At 51.9% G+C, this 22914-nt stretch overlaps 1 protein-coding gene across 2 annotated transcripts in view; it reads left to right on the top strand.

Annotated features, from left to right (window-relative positions):
- The window catches only part of PAX5 (paired box 5), a 196667-nt gene extending 180477 nt beyond the window's left edge, over positions 1-16190 (top strand). For both annotated transcript variants that reach the window (XM_007968719.3, XM_007968720.3), the window contains exons 9-10: positions 2051-2137; positions 10127-16190. In XM_007968719.3, coding sequence (XP_007966910.1) covers positions 2051-2137; positions 10127-10203 — 164 coding nt within the window. In that variant the 3' untranslated portion in view covers positions 10204-16190. The remainder of the gene's footprint in view (positions 1-2050; positions 2138-10126) is intronic.
- Positions 16191-22914: the final 6724 nt, after the last annotated feature.

Here is a 22914-nt window from a genome sequence, read left to right as displayed (position 1 = left end):
GGATAGGGATGACATAACTCCAGCCAGATGGACCTGAGACTTGCACTTTGTGGGGCTGGAGATCTGGGAGGCTTCCTGGAAGAAGTGGCCTTGGAGCTAGGCCAGGCAGCAGAGGCGATGCTAAACCAAGATGCACAGGTGGCCTTTGCCACAGTAGCCCAATGCCCTGGGCTTGGCACTGTCATGAAGTGCCTCTGATAGGGCAGCTCCACGGGTGCCGAGAGCCCCAAGGGGAGGGCGCTGTCCCTGTCCTCCAGGCTGCGCTGTCTCTCTACTCCCCCACTGGGCCCTGAGGAGGAGGAGGCTGCGTGGCGCTGATGGATATGCCGGGACCAGGCGGCTGCGGCCCACTGTCACCAGGCTCTCCCTCTGCATGCCGGAACCTGACACCCTGACCACTGAGGCATAAAAAACAGAGAATTGGAAGGCTCAGCCTGTCAGGCTGGGAGTGGCCCCCAGAGAGGCCCGAGGAGGAGCGCGAGCATGTGTGTGTGTGTGTGTGTGTGTGTGTGTGTGTGTGTGTGTGTGTGGACACGCTCTGCCTGTGGTTGTGAGGTGCAGGGGAAGCCAGCTAGACCTAGGGAGTGGGAGCGGCTGGACCCTCAGTCTTGCTTCATTATTCCTGCCCCACCTGGCAGAGCCCCAGGGGCCCACCTCTAGGCTTGGGGTGCAGGGGAGAGAGCAGGCTCTTGGCTCTTGGTCCCGGGTTCTGGCTGGCCCCTTCCGGAATCTCTCACGCTTCGGCCCTTTGTAAACATCCTTGTAGGGGATCGTGGAGGCAGGCTTGGGCTGCAGGTGGGCTTATGGGGCTAAGTAACTCCCGTCACCTCCAGCAGGGAAGGGCTCCCATGCTCTGTACCCAGCAGTAGCCAGCTTCCCATGCCCTGTTCCGGGGCCTCTACTGAATACACTCTGCTGGGTACTGGGCACCTGGCAGTGAGTCCGGGCTGAAGTCTACTCTCTGGGAGCCCCTAGCCATGGGGAAAGGACAGGCAGGCCCTACCGGCTATAAGACCAAGGCAGCAAGGTGGTAAGGGACAGAATTGTGAACTCTCCTCCTAGTGACTTAGCCAGTAGTAAAGAGGCTCTCCTGGAACCGGCACGCAGAGCCCAGGGAAGTGCCAGAGGCAGGCATCACTGCTCCATGAGCACCTGGCCAGAGTGAACCATGCTCGAGTGCCACCATGCCCCACAATGCTCTTCACACCCTGGCACACCTCACAGCTCCTGCCCAAGCACGCCCACAGCTGCCAACAGCTGCCCCCTCCCCAGTGCCCAAAAGGCCCCAACCACTCCCTCTTCTGTACTCCCCTAGCCCTTTGGCTTGTCGTTTCATTTCAGCACAGTCATTTCAGTACAGTTCTGTCTGCCTCCTCCAGTCAGAGGGCCTAGAGGCCCTCTAGAACCTGGTTGCCCGTGGCTGGAGGTCTGACAAAGCATGCCATTTAGAGCTCAGCTGGTGCCCACCCTCTACCCAAGTCTCATCTTCCTGACAAAACTGAGGCCCCAGGGACAGCCACCCCTGCCTTCACAGCACAGAGGGCCAGGCTAGGGTTGAGGTTACCTTTGGGTTCTCTGTCCAGAGCCACTCAGGAGCAGGTGGCGGGTAGAACTGAGCCCATCCTGAGGTCCTGGATTGGCTTCACTCAGGAATAAGAACCAAGCAGTCTGCAGCCTTGAAGTTAGCAAGGTGTATCAAGACCATTTGTGAGATGACCTGAGCATCAGCCTTCTCATATGTAAAATGGGCCAATGGCCCCAAGGAACATCTGGCAAATGGGGCCACGGAACGACATGGGAGTTCCGTGGTACACATGTGAGAGTCTGCTGTTCACTCCCACTGATAAGGACGGGAAATACAGACGATGCCAGTGACAGCTGCCTACTCCATAAGGATGTGGACCTGACTTGCTTTTGTTAGTTACAAAAGCTCCTGAAGTTCATAGAAGAGGCAAATGCCATTGGTAACCAGGCTGGCTGGGACCTAGGGCCTTTTCTGAACTGGATTTGACGTTTGCTTCCTGTTTCTCTCTCCACCCACCATACACAGGGAGTGAGTTTTCCGGGAGTCCCTACAGCCACCCTCAGTATTCCTCGTACAACGACTCCTGGAGGTTCCCCAACCCGGGGCTGCTTGGTGAGTACTGGCAGAGGCCCTGCGGGGCCCCTGGGCCATCAGCTACCCCATCCAGGCCTCCTCATTGGCCTGGGTCCCTCGACATCCTGGGGTCTGGTCACTGAGCTGGGTGGGTAGCTTGCCCAGACACATGGAGTATAGTGGGGGCCTTAGGGTAGTAAACACTGGTGTGGCCCTGCCCATGCCCTCCTCCCTCCCCCAGATGTTTTGGTGGGTTAGGAAAAATGGCACAGAAGGGAAACAAAGGAAAGAAGGGGCATCGAAGGAGAAAGAGGAAGGTAGGAAAAGTAGTGCCTACCTGTGAGTAACTTGTATTTCTTAAGAATCATGAAATATTCAGGCGAGAACTCTCTAAATAAGTGTCAGTAAAGATACCAACTTGACTTGATTGGTAGTGGCTGCCTGGGGACTATCTTGATAAAGGCCCTGATGCCCAGTGATTGATTAGTGATATCTGCATGGACATCACCAGAGCCGGCTCCGTTGGAACCTGGTTACCCGTGGCTGGAGGTCTGACAAAGCATGCCATTTAGAGCTCAGCTGGTGCCCACCCTCTGCCCAAGCCTTGGATTGGCAGATTGTCCGTGACTGGTGGCAGTCTTATCTGTGAACATCATCAGGATTTGGGCCACTGCAAAGACCATGCAAGTCTAACTTGGCCTTCAGAAGGCCAAGAGGAGCCTTCTGTTTTGTTGGAATGAGCTTACATGAAACCAGCTAATGATTGCCAGTTGGAGCTAAAGGTTCTGGGACATGAAGTAGAGGCATGGGCTCAAACATATCACTCACCATCTGGGAGGTGGAGCTGGCCAATCAGCCTGCAGGCAGCAACATGGAACCCTCCCCCAGCAGTCAGCTAAGAATTTTCCACTTACAGCAGTGAAAGGTCAGACATGGAAGGGCCCTCTGAGACCACCCAGGTTTATCTGTCCAACTTAACAAGGCCTCCTTAAGGAAGAACTTTTTAATTCCCTGGATCCTTAATTATTTTAGGACTGAGAAATAGGCTTCATCAGAAAAGCCATAACCTGGTGTCTTCAAACTCAAGTTGCCAAGCCATAGGTCTGTGAAAAAGGCCATGTAATCTCAGCTTTGACTCCTTCCCACACCTGATTTGGTGATTAGGACAGACACACAGTATGGAAACCACTTCTCTCTTGCTACTACCATTCCATGCACTTGGGGCCTTTGGCTGTCCAAAGGATTTTGATGTGTCATGGATGACTTGGGGATTCAATAAGAAACAATCCCCATTAGTGCTGCAGGTCCCTGAGGAAGGGGATTTCAAGCCTTGCAGAAGACTTCTAGCTTCTTATTATCTGTGGTCTCCAAGAGAGGCAGAATCTGCAGATTGATCTCTTCTCAGACTCCTTTTTTGGTTTTGGTCAAAATCATTTCTAAGTATCGAACCAAGATATCCACTTACCTAGTGTTTTTTTCTTAAGTGGACTATTTGAGTTGACCCAGACGTCAGTCTCAGGAAACGGGAGGCATGGGCTGGCTGTGAGCTCCCTGAACCAGTGTCTTCCAGCAGGGCTGGGGGTAGGGAGATGAGTCTTGAGGCCCAAACCTGGGAGTCCTTCCCAGGAAATCTGCCTCAGGCAGAGCCCTGATCCCAGTCCTCTGGGAGACCCCAGGGGATATGGCACACAGGAGACCTGAACACCGGCCTGTGGGAGAGGTTCGTTCTGATAGAGAGATGACCCCAAGGAGGCCATGGTGGCCCAGGGCTGCCACACATGACTGTGCACTACCCAAGGGGACAAGTGGGAGCTGAACCCCAGCCCATGCATGGCACAAAACCCTGAGCCCTGGCAGGGACACCTTTTTCTCATTTATACAAGGAGTCCTAGAGGTTGATAGTGCCTGTCATTTATTTGCCTGGGAATTCAGGAAGCAGATAAATTAGCAGAAACAGCTCAGGCACGTATGACAAAGGCTTGGTGTAGGAGGTAGGGCAATCTGTGGAGTGTGCACAGAGCGGCCCCTTGAAGGCCAGGCTGGAGAGTTTGGACCTGACTGTGTAGGTCTGAGGGGATAGGGAGGGGAGGGTGGGACTAGACCGCATCCGAGGCTTTTGCTACTCAAGCTGGAGTGAAATCTAGTTCACAGCTCCAATTGTTTGGCTTGGGCTGTGTGCCTGTTGTGGAAAAGATGCACACTCTGTCCCAGGGAGCTCACAGGCTGTGGGTGGGAGCCTCAGGCAGGGATGTCTGTGCTGGGAAGTGCTCAGTACCTTTAGGGGGCCCAGAGACAGCGTGGAGAGGAGGAAGAGGAAGCAAAACTCTATTCATCTACATAAGCACTTGCTAATTGTACCAGGCACCCAAAACTCTTTCCACGTGGGCTATCTGATTTCGTCCTCTCAGCAACCCTACAGAGTACATATTATTGTCTCTATTATACAGAAGAGGACAATGAGGCTCAGAAAGGTGAACTAATTCACCTGAGGTCACACAGCATTCGGGTGGCAGAGGAGGATTTAAATTCAGGTCACCCTGACACCAGAGCCTATTTCTGGAACCAGTGTGTGATATTGTACTCTACTCTCCCTGACTGATTTGCAGTTTGAACAACACCAAAGCCAGGAAAAGAGTCCTCACCCCTCTGTAGAAACAGGCCTTGGGAGTCCTGAGTCCTGAATACTCAGGCCTGTGTGTGAGTGATGAGGCTGGCTCTGGTCCAGCTTTGAAAGCAGGTTACTGTCTGTATCTGTCAGACTTTCAGTTGCAAACAACAGAATCCACTCTGAGTGGCTTAAGCAGAAAACGAATTAGTTAAGGGATATTTGGGACTCCTAGAATCTCCAGGAGGACCAAAAAGAGGTAGGCATGGGACACAGCCAGGACAACACCAACCACAACCAGTGTTGCGCTAGCATCAGCAGCCCTGCTGCCAGCCGGCACCCACCCTGCAGCTCCACTCTGCTGTAACTTTACCCAAGGTGCTCTGGACTAGGCACCAGAAGCTCTGTCCGGCCCCCAGCCAAAGCTGGATGCCTTTGCCAGCCACTCCCAACAGATGGAGTCCCCCAGCCCACTGCTTCAAGTGACTCTCTTCTCAATCAAGGTCATATACAAGAAAGTCTAATTGGCAGAGCCCATGTAACACTCCTGTGCCCTAGCAGCAAGGGAAGCTGGGAGGATGGGTTCTGACTTCTGGCTCAAAGAAGCAGGCCTCCTACTGCAGAATCTCTACAAACACAGGAAGAGCACACACGATATTGGGCAGCACCAAACATGAGAAATGGTCCCTGCGCTGCCCAACTCTATAACCTGGATGAGCCTAGGCAGGTCTGGGCCTCAGTTGCCTTGGATGTGAATTGAGGATAGTCATCCCTGCAGCCTTATTCCAACAGGAGCTGCACGCATGCTCTCTTGAGATGTGCAGGGCAGAGGAGGCAGTGATCCCAGCTTCCTGAAGATGGGTGAGATTGCTGGCTCCCCAACCCACAGCTTTGCAAATAGCTCCAGGCCCGTTCACCTCTCCTGGCTGCCCTGCCCCATAGTGTCTTTGGCATGGCGTGAGAGAATGCCCCAGGGCAGGGAAACCTACACGGATTATTCGTGACATCTGGGGAGGGCGCCAGGGCATGGAAACCTGTCCGGAGGTCCCTTGGTGCTCCTGCTACATTGGTGGGCTGTGGAACAGGTGAGACTCTAAACACACGCACACACACACAGACACACACACACACGCACGCGCACACACACACATATGCACACACAGACACACGCTCACACACTCATACACATGCACATACACACACACAGACCCACGCTCACACACTCATACACTCACACACACACATGCTCACACACACTCATACATTCACGCACACACACAGACATGCAGACTACATGCACACACATACACTCACACACATGAACACACACATGCTCACACTCATACACTCACACACGTACACATGCAACACAGACATGCTCACACACTCATACACTCACACACATGCAGACACACACACACGCAGACACACACGCACACACACATACATGCACACACATGCACACACATACACACACATACAGACACACACACTCATGCACACACATGCACACAGACACACACACTCTCAGACACACTCACACACGTGTGCACAGACATGCTCTCACACTCATACACAGACACATGCACACACACAGACACAGATGCACTAATACACACACTCAGACACACACTCATACACTCATACACACGCACACAGACATGCTCACACATCCATGCACACACAGACACACGCTCACACACACTCATACAGTAACACATGCGTGCACACACACGTACACACAGACACACACTGCACTCGCACACACACACAGACACGCTCACACACTCATACACTCACACACTCACACGTGCACACACTCACACGTGCACACCCACATACACTCACACACACACATGCACACATGCACATGCACAAACAAGCACACACTCACACACTCATACACACATACACGCACACACATGCACATACGCAGACACACCCTCACATCCCCACTCCCACTCGCACACACCCTTGCACGTGCTACCGACACCTCCGCCAGCCTGGCTGAAGCCTCCTTCCCAGGAACGGCCAAGGTGAGGATCAGCGATGCCAGAGGATGAAGCAGAAGGACTGGGACGCTTTGACTTCTCGGGAGAATGTCCCTCGGCCAGGGCAGCTGTGACTCAGCATCCCACCGGGGCCCCAGGCTGGCAAGGGGACTTCGGTCCTGGTCCCGGCAGGAAGAAAGGCCAGACGAGGTCAATTAGGATTAGAATAGGAGCGCCTGTGGCCGCTGTAAAGGGATTAGAGAGAAAGCAGAGCCGGGAATGACTGTGTCAAGCAGTAAATTGATGATAATGTGAATTAGAGAGGAAAAATGACAGAAGAAAGGACAAGTTTATTCTAGATGGAGGTCTAATGGGCGCCAGGAAGACAGAGTGCTTTGTGAGGTGATGTTTTCATTTTTCACGGTAAATGCAAGCGCTCACGCGGAGGCCCACTGGAGGTCTAGCCTGGCTTTGGGAGGCAGTGGGTCAGACTCCAGGGTGAGAGGTGGCCGGGGTCGAGCGCTTGGAGGGTCAAGCCAGGGATCCTCCAAGGAGAAGACTCGACTTCCGTTTCCTGTCATTTGGGGCCTGTGTGTAGGGCAGCCCTGTGATTGCCCTGCCGTTGTGCCTTGCCCCTCTCGTGCACGCATGCCCCTCTCATGCACCCACGCCCGCCTTCCTCTGGAATCACCTGCAGGCAGGACGAAGGGCAGGCACTGCAGACACTCCACGGGTGGCTGTCCCCATCCCACAGAAGAGAGAACAGAGGAAGGCTGACAGGGGTCTCTGAGTCAGGACTGCAGTCAGGGAGGTGACAGAAGAGGCGGCAGAAGAAAACCTATCTCAGGGAATACTTAGGCATGGGGCTGGTGTTTTTGCCATCTGGAACAGCACAGCAAGGTACTAGCTCCTCCATTGCCCTACTGCCTCCCTGGGGGGATGGGCAGGGAGCAGTACATCGGCTCATTAGGGCTGAACAGGGAGGAGAAGTGGTGCATGCCAAAGTGTCACCCCTAATCCCACCCTCTTGATTACATATTAGCTGTATGACCTTGGGCAAGTCACTTGACCTCTCTGTGCCTCAGTCTCCTCAACTGTAAAATGGGAACAATAATCATTCCTACCTGATCAGAAGCTAAGAGTTAATGGATGTAAGCTGTGTAGAAAAGTAACCATCCTCACGGCTCCTTCACAACCTTACCTCATGGTGCCCTTGCAGTTGCCCCCTTGTCGCCCCCTCTTACAGATGAAAAAACTGAGGCCCGGGGGGTGAAGTCACTTGTTCAAGGTCTGCTAGCCAAGAAGTGGTAGAATGTGACTGGCAGACTCCAGGACTCAGCCCCCAGTTATGGTATAGGTTGACTCTCCCTAATCCAAAATGCTTGGAACTGGAAGCATGTCAGATTTTTCCAGATTTTGAAATATTTGCATTGTACCAGCTGAGCTCCCAAATCAAAAAAATCTGAAATCCAAAATGCTCCAACAAGCATTTCCCTTGAGCATCATGTCAATGCTCAGAAAGTTTCCGATTTTGGAACCTTTCAGATTTCAGATGTTTGGATGTGGGATGCCCAGCCTGCCTCTGGGAGAAGTGCCAGGGTTTGGTTTGGAATTGGGTGAGAGTGCAGAATAAATATGAGCCACCTCACGTGGGGAGTGAAGAAGCTTGCCAGTCATATCCCAGCAGGCGTGCAGTCTGTGGCAGGCTGATGGGGCCCTAGCCGCTGCCCACTTGCATAAACCTGTTTCTGTATAGATGTGTAGGCCTCGAACTGTATTGTAGTGGAAAGAGCCTCAAGCTGGAGCTGACAACCCAAACCCCAGCTAGGCCCTGTGTGGAGAGCCTGTGGCTTCGGGCATGTGACCCAGGTTTGTTGAACCTTAGTTCTCCCACCTGTAAAAGGAGATCATTGGCCTAGAGGCTCAACTTCTGTGGTTCCGAGAACCTGGGCCCTCCCTGAGAGGGAGCTTTAGCAGAGCAGGGCTTCTGGAGGCCTTGGCCAAAGGGTGCAGTCAAAGAAAGCAGCTGGAGGCAATGGCAGGAGCCCAGCATTTGCCCGAGTGCCCTCACTCTGCTTTCCTGAGGTCACAAAAGGAGCCTGCACCCCACCCTGTCTCACACATGCTCCCCAGAGTCCCCATGTCCTCCAAGCCCCACTTCCTCCAGAAAGCCAACTTGCTAGAACCATCTTGCACTCTCCAGAGCTTCTTTCTGACCCTGGATCCCCTTCCCACTCTGAATATTAACCTGTGTCAGGCTGGCGTTTGCCCCATTATTGCCCAGCCCTGCCCCCCGCAGGGTCAGGAAATGAGTGGTGAATGAATGAGTGAATGAATGAATGGGCAGGGGGTGTCTTCACTATTGTTTGCTCACTCAGCAAAGTTGGTTCGTTTACACATCCAATCCAGTCAAGCAGGTGCCACATACAGCTCCAGGCTGGAACTAGGGACAGACTCCCAAGAAGAGCAGAACCCAGCTTCTGCCTTTTGGGGGCCCTCCATCCAGGGATGGGGGAAGTGCAGAAAGAAGTAATCATAGCATAGGGACAGACTACAGGGGAGTGTGAGCTCATGGCAGGAGGCTTCCCAGAGGAGGAGACAGGGCTCTGAGATTTGAAAGAGGCATAGAGGTTTAACAGACGGCAAAAGGGGGTGAGGGTGCAGGCCAAGAGTTCCAGGCAGGAAGTACATTGTGGGGAAAGGCCCAGAGGCAGGAGAGTATGCTAGCATGAGCTAAACTGTACCTACCCCATAGGTTTAAATGAGATAATACCTGCACAGGCCCTAGTAGGGCCAGGCACAGAGGATGTGCTCATCTGTTCGCATTATGTATATTCGAGACAGCTGCAAGGAGTTTCGTCCACCTTAAGCATGATATATGAGTGTGGGCAGGAGGGGCCTTCCCTGAGGGAAATGAATTCAGAGATGCTGGCTGGGGATAGATCATAGAGTACCTGCAGGCCAAACAAAGGGAATGCTTTTCATGTTTTTATCTTCTAGGTCAGGGGTTGGCAAACGATTTCTGTAAAGAGCCAGAGAGTAAATATCTTAGGCTTTGCAGGCCATAGTGTCTCTGTTGCAACTACCCAACTCTGTCATAATAACAGTAAAGCAGTAATGGGCAATGCCTAAATGCATGGGCAAGACTGTGTTCCAGTAAAATGTTATTCACTAAAATGGGCAGCTGGAAGGATTGGACCCAAGGGCCCCAAGCTCCCCACCCCAGCACTAGATGGTGAGGAGCCTCGAAATCTTGTGAGCAGATTGTGCCCCTGGTGGGACTTGCCATTTGGGGAACAGACTGGGACAGAGATCTTGGAGAGAGAGGATGGTGGCCAGGACTGGGTGAGGGGAAGAAAGGACAGAAGTGGAGGAGGCTGGTGGAAAGGGGACCCCAGATCTGACCTCAGTGCTCTCTCACGTCTCTTCCAGGGTCCCCCTACTATTATAGCGCTGCCGCCCGAGGAGCTGCCCCCCCTGCAGCCGCCACTGCCTATGACCGTCACTGACCCTTGGAGCTGGGCGGGCACCAAACACTGATGGCACATATCATTGAGGGTGACAGCTGCCCAGCCCTCCTGAAGATAGCCAGATGAGCCCATGAGACCGTCCCCCAGCATCCCCCACTTGCCTGAAGTTCCCCTCCTCCCCTCTTCCTCCAGGGACTCTGGGGCCCTATGGTGGGGCCGCTGGACTTCTGGATGCTTGTCCATTTCTAAAAGCCAATCTGTGAGCTTCTCCCGATGGCCACTGGGTCTCTGCAAACAAACAGATTGTTCTGCAAATAACCGCAGCCCCAGCCTAGCCTGCCAGTCCCCCAGCTCTCTATCCATCCATCGCAACCACCCCAGCCTGGGAAGAAGAGCTTGCTTTTGTTGCTTCAGCAGCACCCATGTAAATACCTTCTTGCTTTTCTGTGGGCCCGAAGGTCCGACTGAGAAGACTGCTCCACCCACAATGCATCTTGCACTCTTGGTGCGTCACTGGACATCTTAGACCTGTGGCAGAGCATCCTCTCTGCCCTGGGTGACCCTGGCAGGTGGGCTCGGAGCTGTCCTCGACACTGAGGATGCCACCCTTGGGTCCCAGCCTCCTGCTCATCCCTCCTTCTTTAGTATCTTCACGAGGAGTCTCACTGGGCTGGTTGTGCTGCAGGCTCCCCCGAGGCCTCTCTCCAAGAGGAGCACACTTTGGGGAGATGTCCTGGCTTCCTGCCTCCATTTCTCTGGGACTGATGCAGTATGAGCAGCTCTTTTCCAGATCAAAAAACTCAAAGAAAACTGTCTGGGAGATTCCTCAGCTACTGTTCTGAAGCAGAATGTCATCCGAGGTATTGATTACATTGTGGACTTTGAATGTGAGGGCTGGATGGGATGCAGGAGATCATCTGATCCCAGCCAAGGAGGGGCCTGAGGCTCTCCCTACTCCTTCAGTCCCTGAAACTATGTTTTCTGAGGCATGCCCAGGTTCAGGTCACTTTGGACACCTGTCATGGACACTTCACCCCCGCTTCAGGACCCCAGCAAGTGGATTCTGGGCAAGCCTGTTCTGGTGATGTAGACAATAATTAACACAGAGGACTTTCCCCCACACCCAGATCACAAACAGCCTACAGCCAGAACTTCTGAGCATGCTTTCGGGGCAGACCCTCCCCGTCTTCGTGGAGCTTAGCAGGCAGCTGGGCGTGGAGGTGCTGGGGCTGGGGCAGATGGCTAATTTCGCACAATGCATGCCCACCTGTTGATCTAAGGGGCCACGATGGTCAGGGCCATGGCCAAGGGCCACAGGAACTTGGAGAGGGAGCTTGGAGAACTCACTGTGGGCTAGGGTGGTCAGAGGAAGCTAGCCGGGAAGATCTGGGGAACAGAGGAAGGCCTCCTGGAGGAGGGCCCGGAAAACACTGAGGAGTTGCTGTGTGACCTAGGAGTGATTTTTGCCATGGGGGTGCCAGGTGCCACCATCTCTTTACCTGGGGCCTTAATTCCTTGCATAGTCTCTCTTGTCAACTCAGAATAGCCAGGTAGAGCCCTTGTCCAAACCTGGCTGAATGACAGTGATAAGAGGGGGTTGGTCTTCTGAGGTGACAGTGTCCCCCATATCTGTATGTCACCAGGACGGCAGAGAGCCTGAGCAGAGAGAGGCTGGACTTGGGATCAGCAGGCCAGGCAGGTCTTGTCCTGGTCCTGGCCACGTGTCTTGGCTGTGGGACCTCCGACAAAACCCTGCACCTCTTTGAGCCTTGGCTGCCTCGGTGCAGCAGGGTCACCTGTAGGGCCACCCTACAGCTCTTTCCTTCCCCTCCTCTCTCCAGGGAGGTGGGCTGTGACACGATCATCTGGGGCAGGCCCTCCACTTCCAAGCAAGCAGATGGGGGTGGGCCCGAGGCCCGCTAATATTTGTACCAAGTGGGAAACAAGAACACCTGGAGGGCGGGAATCAGAAGGGTCTGGAGAAAGACCTAGCCTAACTTCCCTTGTGGGAAACTGAGGCCCAGCTTGGGGAAGGCCGGGACCACGCAGGGAGACAAAGCAGACTTCCTCTGGCCCCCACTAAGTATTTTGTTCCCTAAATCTCCCACAGGGTGGTGGAACAGAAGGGAAAACTAAGGCTCAGCAAGGTGGAGTCCTCAAGCGGTGACTGGCAGGGGTGGGGCTGGGACTCGGGTTCCTGACCCCCAACCCATGGTGTTCCCCGTCACCCTGGTCTATCCACATCTCCTATTCCTGAGGAGAGTTGACAGTAAGAGCAGTGAGAGATGGTTCTGGGCCCCAGGCCCTAGACAGTGAGTCTGTAAGAACTGCCAAGGAAGCCTGGTCACCTAGGCCAGGGATGGAGCCCAGCGAGCTCACAGCAGGCACACCCACCCCCGCCCCCGCCCAGAACCTGCGGGGCAAAGAAGGGAGGTAGCTGGGGCCAAAGCCCGCCTCCAGGAGCCAGGGCGGGCTGGCCGCAGCCTCCACCTGTCAGGTAAGGTAGGAGAAGGTATGTTATCTGGCACCTCTCTCCCTGCCTCCCTCCATTTAGCAGGAAGTGGTGGGGTCAGGGGTCTTCAGTACAGGCTTCTTGAGCCTCTGCCCCCGTTACCCTTCTCTTGGAATGATGTGTACCCACATCTTTGGATCCTGCCGTCCTTGTGGTTCCAGGCTGTTGGGAGGAGGTCAGCCTCCCCTGAGCCAGCTGCCTGAGGCATGCAGCGTCCTTCCTCGGCGAAGCCCACCTGGCCCACAGAGGCCCTCTCTCCCCATCCTGTTCCTCTTCTTGCCCTGTAATGTGCTCCCCCATATGTTTTCTCTCTCACCTGAGGCTTTGCTGGTCCTCAGATTGGTTTTGTATCTGTGAGACAACCACTTGATTCCTGGGCTGCCAGGCAGAAGCACAAGCGCACACGGATGCACACGGATGTTCTCACACGCACACACGCCCGCTCTCACCAATTCACAGTGCCCTCGCAGTCCGGCGGAGCTGCCCAGGAGCTTGGTGAGGATGGCTCCAAAGGACACAAGCCGTTGAGGAGATGCCAGAGAATTCTGAATGGAAAACACAAGTCCGGGGCCTCACCAGCATCGTGGCAGAAGGCCTGGGGCATTTCTCCATGGGCCTTCTGCCCTGTGTTCCCGCTCTGACTTTTGGAAAAGGACATTGTGGATTTTATGAAAATTTTCATATCATTAGTCTAGCACCAACCTAGAAAAATTTGATGATATATCAAACCCAACATCCCTTTCCCAAGGCACCTTCGTTGAGGCTAGCCCTTCCATAACTGACATTGTACGGTGCTTTACAATCCTTGACCACACTGTGGGGCAACGAGCATGATGCCCACTTTATAGATAGGGAAATTGACATTTGGGGCTCACATGGCAAGATAGAGGCAAAGTGAATTCTCAGATCTCCAGGCCCCATTCTCTCTCCACCGACTTGTGCTCCTGCACAGGAGTGTATGTCTTTAGACACTCCCCCACCCCCATTCCCTAGAAATCCCCCAGACTCACAATAAGGCAAGAAAGAACAGGGACCCAGAGGCTGGCCTGACCTAGGGGCCTGGAGGTTGGTGGCTTTGTTTCCTATGAACATTGAAACCTGCAGAGTCTTTGACCAAATCAACAACAGCACTTCTGAGGTTTCATCCAGACTGTTTCCCAGCGGTCCCTGAGGCTCAGAAGGTATCAGAGCCAATTCAAGGCCACACCATAATCCCTGACCAGGCCTGGACATGGGTCCAGCCCTGACTGCAGGGGTCCAGGTGCCAGGGTCATGTGCTGTCCCCTACTTCCCTTTCTTTGCCTTCCCACTTTGGAACAAGCTCCAGGCCTGGCTGTGACAGTATGCAGGAGTGCCCAAGCCAGGGCCACCAGAATGTCCACAGCCCCTGGAAACACAGATCACAATCTCAAGTCCCCTGAATGAACTGCTTCCTGGGTGAATTGGGGGGTGTAACCTTGCCACTCGGGCAGGGCACCAGACAGTATGGTGCAGTGGTGCCTGAGATGCCCAGAAGTGTGCCTGCCCCCCTGAGTGGCATTCAAGTATGAAAACTTGTAAAATGTTCTGTCGGCCTGAAGAAAAATGTCAATGGGCCAAATTTGACACACTGGTCACCAGCCTATGAGCCCCAATGCCTGTCAATTGCCCCCTTTCTTACTCACCTCCTGTCCTTTGTTGCAGATTTGGAGGAGATGGGAGCCCAGAGAGGTGAGAGATGTGCTTCAGGGTATCCAGCAAGGCAGGGGCAGAAACGGGCACGCCCAGAGCCTGCCACTCTCCTACGCCTCATCTTGGGCTCTTGCAAACCTTGCGCTTTGAAGGTAGAATTAGGTAGAGGGTCAGAGGCACTGGGGACGGGATTGGGGAGCTGCTGAGTTTTCAGAGGAGGTCAGTGCTGCTTGGGCGCCTTTCACATGTTCAGGGAAGAGACTCAGATGTAGCCACAGGGCACGGAGGGGTGAAATCCATTCACCAGAAGTCACACCCCAGAACGACTGTCCAGCCTTGGCAGCCAGTGGCTCCAGCCACCCCCTCCTCATGACATTCAGCCAGAATTGAGCTCCAAGCCAGGGAAGCAAATCTTAAAAACCAACCAAGCACCCTGACACAGCCCTAGGAACACAATGAGTCTGAGATACAGCTTCCTGGGAGGGTGGAGACCAGCTTCTGCCCCTGGCCAGGCCAGGCCCAGGCAGGCATGGGTGGATCCCACAGGGCGCCGAGCTAGACCAGCTCCACGGTGGCCCCACTACGAGGCGAGTTCTGCAGGCTTGGCCTTGTCACCCATTGAGAGGCTGCTCTGATGGTTCCCAGCCACACACCAGCTCTCCTGGGGAAGCTATTTCTTTCGTTCTTTTGGCCTCGGAGAGATCCGAGACAAGTACATTTCTTAAAAGGTAATAAAATGCGTTATTGGAAAGTTGGACAGTCAGGCCATGACTCCTAGCCCACAGCGTGCCCCACCTCCCAGCAGCCCCTTCAGTCCCTTGCCCCTGTTGTCCCCTGTTGCCCCAAACCTCAGGGTTCCCTCTTGCATATTCATGGGGGAACCACAGTGCTGATGTGTACTTCCCCACTGTCAGCTCTGCTGCACCTTGTGTGGCGCCAGGTCCCGACGGGCCTCACAGAGGCCAGGCCGTGAGCCCCTTGCCTGCCTGCTCCCCTGATGAGGCAACAGCTTCTCCGAAATGAGCTGCCGCCCAGGAGCAGGCAGGCACCAGTCTGTCTTTCCTTTTCTGGTAATTCCTCAGCACTGAGGCTCCATTCTTGGGCACCCCAGGATTGAAGGGGACCTCAGAATCATGTCACTGCCATTCTAGAGTTTCAATCCAAGGGGTCCCCTTTAGCTCATCTCCAAGACAGGTAAATGCAGCCACCATTCAGAAAGCCCAGAAATAATTCTTCCCATATCTTAGACCCCTGAGCAACACAAGGAGAAAATGCATCTGCTTACCTGTTAATATCTACTGATGGACAATCAGCGAAGCCTCAAAGGAGTCGTCTCAGGTAGGGTACTTGGCCTGTGGCAGGAGAGACAGAGGCACAAACCCACCCACCCATCAGCTTCGGGTGGCTGATCAGGGCCCAGGGAGAGAAGCAGGTAAAACAGCAGGGTGGGGGTGACTTGGCAGTCATGCACCCCTCCCCTACTCTGAGGCCTGGCAGGAGGAAGTCACGCCAGGAGGAGGCCACACCAGCCTCACCTGCCTTGACCCCCACCCCCTGCCCCACGACCCTGTGGCTATGGCTGCTGGTCGCTCGTGTCCCCAAAATCACCATGCCTGTGGCCACGTCCCTCATCTTCTCCAAAAACATCATTAAGAACAAGTGATTTTGGATGATGGATTTTTGATTTACAAATGGTGCATTTCCCTTGGAGTGGAACAGAGAGGAAACCATTTAATGGCGCCCTTCTTTTCAAGCATGAATACATTTTAATGAAACTATTTTATTGTATTTGAGGAAATGGAGAGTTGAACATTCCAACCAATCAATAGCCAATTAATTGCTATAAAGCTAAAAAGAAAATAAATCCTGAGTCTATTTTAAACACTGCAAAAAGTTCAAAGCCTCAGAATCTGGCCTTCCCCCCTATAATGTGCACGAGCACGTAAATACACACACACACACACACACACACTCCCCTACACCTCAGACATACTCGAAACTCAAACAGCACTGAGTCTCCCCGTGCCAATTCTTGCCTGCTCTCCTCGACTTTGGTCAGAGAAGGTGAGCAGACCCGGCAGCAGCCTGTCCCGGGGCTCAGGAAGAGGCAGGCCCATCCCCTGGCCCCAGCCCCCAGCACAGCAGAGGGTGGCAGGCAGTGAGGGCCTGGTGTTACCTGGGCCCCACTTCTCAGCCCCAGCTACGGGGCCTCCAAGGTTGGGGTGAGGATGGAGTTTTGGCTCTGGGTTTGCCCTGACTCCTGCTGGAAGACGCTGCCCTGGTTTTTCACCCTCTAGTGGCCTTGGACATTGCGTATTTGTAGAAATGCAGATTACATTGCAAATGGAAACCTTTGCCAGGAAAACACATGGATTTTGCTTTTTATTCTTTGAGATATTTGACTTTGTCCTAGGGACTGACCTTTCAGCATCAAAGAAATACATATCTACTGTCTCCGCCAAAGTTTGTGATGCCTGCATAGACGCTTACTTGTTAAAAAAAAAAAAAAAAAAGTATAAAAAACCCAACAAAAACCACAATTGAATTGCCTTTGAAAGTGGGAGATGATCTGTCTCCAACGGATTGAAAAAAAAAATGCTTCTTAAAAAATGTGTATGTTTTGTATTCTTTTTTTCTAGTAGAAAATAACTGACTTGAAATATTGGTGGTTTTTTTCTTAGTGATGTGTGTTGCTTTTGTGTGTAATAATATTTGAATGTAATTACAGCAGTGCCAATTTGCCAAAGATGTTGGACATATTTTTCTTTTTTGGGGAGGAGGGCAGGGCTAGGGGTGGGACTTGGGAGAAAACAGGGGTGGGGTTTTGGTTTAATATTTTTTTTTACTTTTTTTTCTCGTCAAACCTGAGATTTGTGGCTTCCTTTTAAGTTAAATCGTTGACTGCAACACCTTTATTTTAGATTAGTTGGAGAAACATGCAATAAGATTGGCGTAGTTTCAATATCTGTGTGTCTTTTCATGAGTGGCTGTTACTTGTGAAGAATTGATTTTATGTAACCTTTATGTGAGATAATTATTTGTAAATATTTGCCATAATTTTATTGGTTCCTAAAATAAAAGTAATTTTTTAAGTTCAGAGAAAGAATTTGATCTTGTTTGTTTTTACTAGTTTGAGGATGATCTTTGACAACTTTGACTGTCCCCTGAGGGGTTGTGGGGCATTTGATGGCTGTCCTGATTCAGCTGGGGTCAAAACAAATCCATGCATGAAGAATGATGTGTTACAGAATTGGGCTCTGCTCTGGGCAGGGACAGCAGGCACTGAATCCACCCTTGAATGTCCCCAGGTTTGGCAGGTGGAGTCATGGGTGAGCCTCCACTCTGGATTTGAATCCTAACTTATTTAATGTCAACCTCATCAGTTCCCAAATGGTCAGTAATTCCTACCTCATTCATTCATTCAGCACATAGTGATTGAGCATCTGTTCTGTCCTCAGCACTGGGGACACGGAAGTGAACAGGGCCAACAAGGACTCTGCTACCAGTGGCACAATCATAGCTCACTGCAACCTTGAACTCATGGGTTTAAGCCACCCTCTTGCCTCAGCCTCTCAAGTAGCTAGGACTACAGGCGTTCACCAGCAAGCCCAGCTAGTTTTTTAAATAATTGTCTCCCTACTTACAAACTAACATATTATCAGCTAATTTTTAAACACTTTTTCTAGAAACAGGGTCTCACTATGTTGCCCAGGCTGATTTCAAACTCCTGGCCTTAAGCCTTCCTCCTGCATCAGCACCCACAAAGTGCTGGAATTACAGGCATGAGCCACCACCCCCATCCCATACGTGCTTTTCACTTTGATCCTGTCCAGCCTCCTGGAACCCAAAGTGCCTGGATCCAGACAGAACTTAGAAGCCATTCACACCAGGAGATCTCGCCTTTGGGCCCCAAAGCCACAGGCCATCTCCAGTCAGACCTCAGAGAGCAAGAGTCCACAATCCTTCTGTGCCTTTGGAACTGAGCATTTCAGGTGCAAAGGAGCCCAGAGGTGGCTTTTCATCAGGGGGTAGGGCAGCTGCAGACCTGAGCCCTGCCCCTGCCGGGCGATGTCAGTGTGCAAGGGCAGGCGGGGACCACTGCGCCCGCTGGCACAGTGTGTGCAACTCAGTAATTGCCAGAGATGGAGTGGACGAGTGACCGCGTGGGGGCCGTGGACAGCAGCTCATTCATATTTAATAAAGCAGCTGCACGGCCTCCATTCATTTCTGCAATGGATGGTGGCGAAGGTGATTCCTGAGGGAGAGAGAGTGAGCCATGGCAGAGTGCCGGCCTGGCTCCTCCCTTCTCAATGCTCCTGACTTACAGCACAAACTTCAAAGAGAAGTAGGCATGTTTTTTTAACTGAAATTGGACCCCAAACCTATGAACTGGTGAGGCAGGGCAGGCGCTTGGTTTCCTGACACTGTGGCTCTTGTCCCTGGTGTTCTGGGGACAGAAGCCTCAGGCCTGCCCTCCCGAGAAACGTCACCAGTCTCTGCAGTAAGCAGGGCATGTGCAGCCCCCAGATGACAGCAGAATGGAGGCAGTGGGCAAGGCCTTCAGGTATGGAGGTGGAAGTACCAACCCTGACAGCCGCAGGCAGCCTCCAGCAGCCCTTCCACACTCAGGGACAGTGAAAGAGGAGCAGAGAGAGAAGGCTGGGATCTGCCCTGGGAGGTGTTCCTCGAACTCCCCTGGGAGCCAGGCCCCATTCTGGGTGCTGGGGACAGAAGAAACCCCTGGGGGAGTGAGACTGCTGCCGGGCAGAAAGATCAAACCTCCCGCAAGCCACGCCTGGGAGTCTCAGCTCCAGGTTTTGACGGTCAGTTTGCTGATGTAAGCAGTCTCTTAACTTCTAGAAGCCTTGATTTCTTCATCTGTGTAATGGGTGAAAACCTGATAACGTTTACCTCAAGGGTGTTATGAGAAACAAGTGTTATGCATTGTGTGCAAGTTTTTCCAATTGACAAATGGGAGTTTTGCCAGGATGTCTTCTCCACTGTAAGGAAGTGAAAATTTTCCCCAAGGTCAAACTCTAGTCAGAACCTCCTCTGTGCTGGGTGCAGGAGGAGGGTAGAATACAGAAATGAACCAAACAGGAGCCTGCTGTCTGGGGGCAGGTGATGTGTGTATTTTAATTCTAGGCATCACATGGCCAGTATCACCTACAGCTAGAGCAGGCGGGGAGGTGTGGTCTCGGGAGGGGTGCCATTCAGTTGTGGGAGGGGTAGTCAGAGAAGGCTTCCTGGAAGAGATGGCTTTTGAGCTGAGCTGTGAAGGGTGGGCAGAATTTCAACAGGAAATTTTAGAGAGGGCAGGAAGGGAAGGCATTCCAGGCACAGGTAACAGTGTGAACAAAGCCCCACAGGTGGGAAAATGAGTGTGCTGGGAGGAGATACTGAACCATTTACCTCTGAGTTAACCAGGCACTGTGGCCTTTTTCCCAAGCCTACCTTCTGTAGGTGACACCAGATCAAAAGTAAGGGGTAGCCTGGGTTCGGGATCAAAGGTGACGGCTAGCCTGGGCTCATGTCATTTCCTAGCAGATGGGTTGCTCAAGGAGGAGAGGAGGTAGCAAACGCGAGCAGAGGCTGACGTCTTCCTTAGGAGGCAGCGAAGGGGAGCGTGTTTCAGATGGGGGTGGGAGCAGATGGATTTCCAGTCCCTCAGATCCCATAGCTGCGGAGCCTCTTGGCCAGCTGTGTGGTGCTATGGGGAAGGGGACCCTTCTGGTGGACTGAGCACTGCTGTGGCCTCCTCAGCACACTGCCTCAATAGCTGTCTCTGGGAGGGACGCCTGGCCTGCAAAGTCCCACAAGAGGAGGCCATCACTGGGAGGCCCGCTCTGCCGCAGACACAGATGCTATGACTTTAGACCACTGGGGCCATTAGCACCCCAAGTGATCTTAGTGATTTATTTGATTTATCTACATGTCCTGATTTTTCTTTAATGCACATGCATTACACACAATTTGAAGATCACTTTTAAAAGCTGGCATTGCTCTCCTTGCTTGGTCTTCCCAGCAGATAGTGATGGGGGCCTCTGCAAACTCCACTACAGACCAGCTCTGAGGACATTTAGCAAAGAACCTGCCTGTGTGAGTCTGTTAGGGTGCATAGCACAGGAACACACACTGGGTGGCTGAAACAACAATTTATTTTCTCGAAATTCTGGGGCTAGAAGTTCAAGATGAAGGTGTCAGGCAGGGCTGGTTACTTCTCAGCCTTCCCTCTGTGTCTTCACACCCTCTTCCTTCCGAATGTTCCTGTGCCTAATCTCTTCTTACACAGGCATCAGTCACCCTGGATTAGGGCCCACCCTAAAGACCTCATTTTAACTTCATTACCTCTCAAAGACCCAGTCTCCAAATACAGTCACATTCTAAGATACTGAGAGTTAGGACTTCAACATATAAATGTGGGGGTGACACAATTTAGTCCATAACGCCAACTGAGAAGTAAGAGACCCCCAGATCCCAAAAGCAATCCCAGTTGGGATCTGCTCTTCGCCCATCAATCCTACCTCTGCCCGTGCTATGTCACCTCTACCCAGAGACATCTGCCCCTGTTTGTCCAAAGCCAGAGGCTTCTGCCCCTCAGATCTGAACTCCCAAATGTGGCCCCCAGGAAGATCCTTACCTCATACGTTCCATCCAGAGAAATTCCTAGTGGAGCCAAAGTTTCTTTAAAAAGTTTTAAATAAAATGAATGGGGTTATAGATGAATATATTTCAAACTTCTATATGAAATATGACTTAATAGGCTTAAAAAGATGGAAAAGTCTCAAAGGACAAGATTAAAATATTTAATCTTGTGATTTGCTTTTTTTGGTTTTAGGTATCCAAAAACATTCAACAAAATACAAAGATGAAGTTGGAAAAACAAACCTAAGAAATATGAAAAGGTATAATGCATTTAATACATAACAAATGTGCATACAACTTTATAAAAAATCCTACCACCCTCAGTAGAGACATGGGTAAAGGTATCCACAGGACACTCGTGAATGAACACAATGTTCAATCCAACAGTGAAAACACAATTCGACTTCACAAAAATCATTTTTTAAAAATACCTAATGCTGGCAAGAGTGAGAAGAAGTGAATACCCCTCTATCTGGCCACTGAGCTCTTACAATATGAGGCCAAGGCTGCTGTTACTGTCTAACCCCAGCTGGATAGGGTGGCTCATGCCTGTGATCCCAGCTACACAGGAGGCTAAGGTGAGTGGATTGCTTGAGACCAGGAGTTTCAGATCAGTCAGGGCAACATAGCAAGACCCTATCTCTAAAACAAACAAACAAACAAACAAACAAATCTCTAGGCCTAGGTGCTGGCCCCAGGGTACCTGGAGGTGCTGGGACTTGAAAGGGTTGGAGTGGGGATCCTACAGGGGGCCTGACCACCCCCAGTGCTGTGTTTTTTTCCTGGGGCTGGCTGCCTGCAGTCACAGGATGACATTTACAGCCCAGGTCAGGTAGGAAACATGGCGTTTCAAGCCCAGGGGTGTCATCTGGAAGGGCATGCAAGCAGCAGAGGTTCCCACATTATCCACAAACATGTGTAAATATCGCGACGGCGCATAATGCAACCAAGAAAATCACTTCCCGTTGTTTCCCCTTCAGTGATATTTTCTGCTTGGCTGAGTTTGCTTAGCACACTGGAAAGGCCAACTCATCAGTTCTTGTTGTTAATCAAGAGCAGTAATTGTCCGAGTTCAAAGCCTCCTGACTTAGACTCTGCTGAATAGGATAACAAGTTTCAAAAATGCTAAGTAGTAGTTTCTATAAATGGGCTTTTTTAATAGGGAAGGCCCCTGAAGAGGGTTTGGAAAGAAAACCTTTCTGTGAAGTGGAATTAAAACATTGTGCAGACTTTATAGAGCATGGCAAATAAACTCCTAAAACTCCTAGAAGCTCTTAAAGCATGGACAATGTGGATGCAGACTCATTTTCTCATTCACAGTGCAAACTTGTGCATTGGTTAAGGCAATATCAACTGATGTAAGAAACATATCCCATAACTTCAATGTCTTAACACAATAAAAATCCATTTCTCACTCACATGTCAGCCTTGTGAGACCCCAGGGAGAGGACCCACATAAGTCATACCCCATGTTAAATGTAGCATTTCTGGTAGGCAGGCAGCCTTCCACAAAGTGACTCAGGGATCCAGCCTCCTCTTTTGTTTTAACTCTGCTGTCTTCAACCTTATGGCTTCCAAGTTTACCTTGTTTGTCTGCATCAGGCCAGCAAAAAAGGAGAGCATGGAGGATCAGCCACTGGCTAGAGTTCATGGGCAGGGATGAAGAGGTAGACATCATTCGCATTCACATTCTAGTGTCCAGAACCCAGTCCTGTGGCCCTACCCAACTGCAAGGAGGCTGAGAAATGCAGTCTAGTTCTGTGCTGAGGAAGAAGAGGACATGGGTCTGTGGGACAGCTAGCCAAGCAGTATTTTCATGACGCTCATGAATTCAAGAATTTCAACCCCAGCTTTGCTCAGTTCCTTTCTACCAACTCTGGGGCAGTGGAAGGCAAAATAAGCTGATGAAAAGAATGGCATGC

The sequence above is a fragment of the Chlorocebus sabaeus genome, chromosome 12 (assembly GCF_047675955.1).
Source record: "Chlorocebus sabaeus isolate Y175 chromosome 12, mChlSab1.0.hap1, whole genome shotgun sequence".
Lineage (NCBI taxonomy): Eukaryota > Metazoa > Chordata > Mammalia > Primates > Cercopithecidae > Chlorocebus > Chlorocebus sabaeus.
Note: the sequence above shows the minus strand (reverse complement) of the source record. Positions and strands in the feature narration are given on the sequence as shown.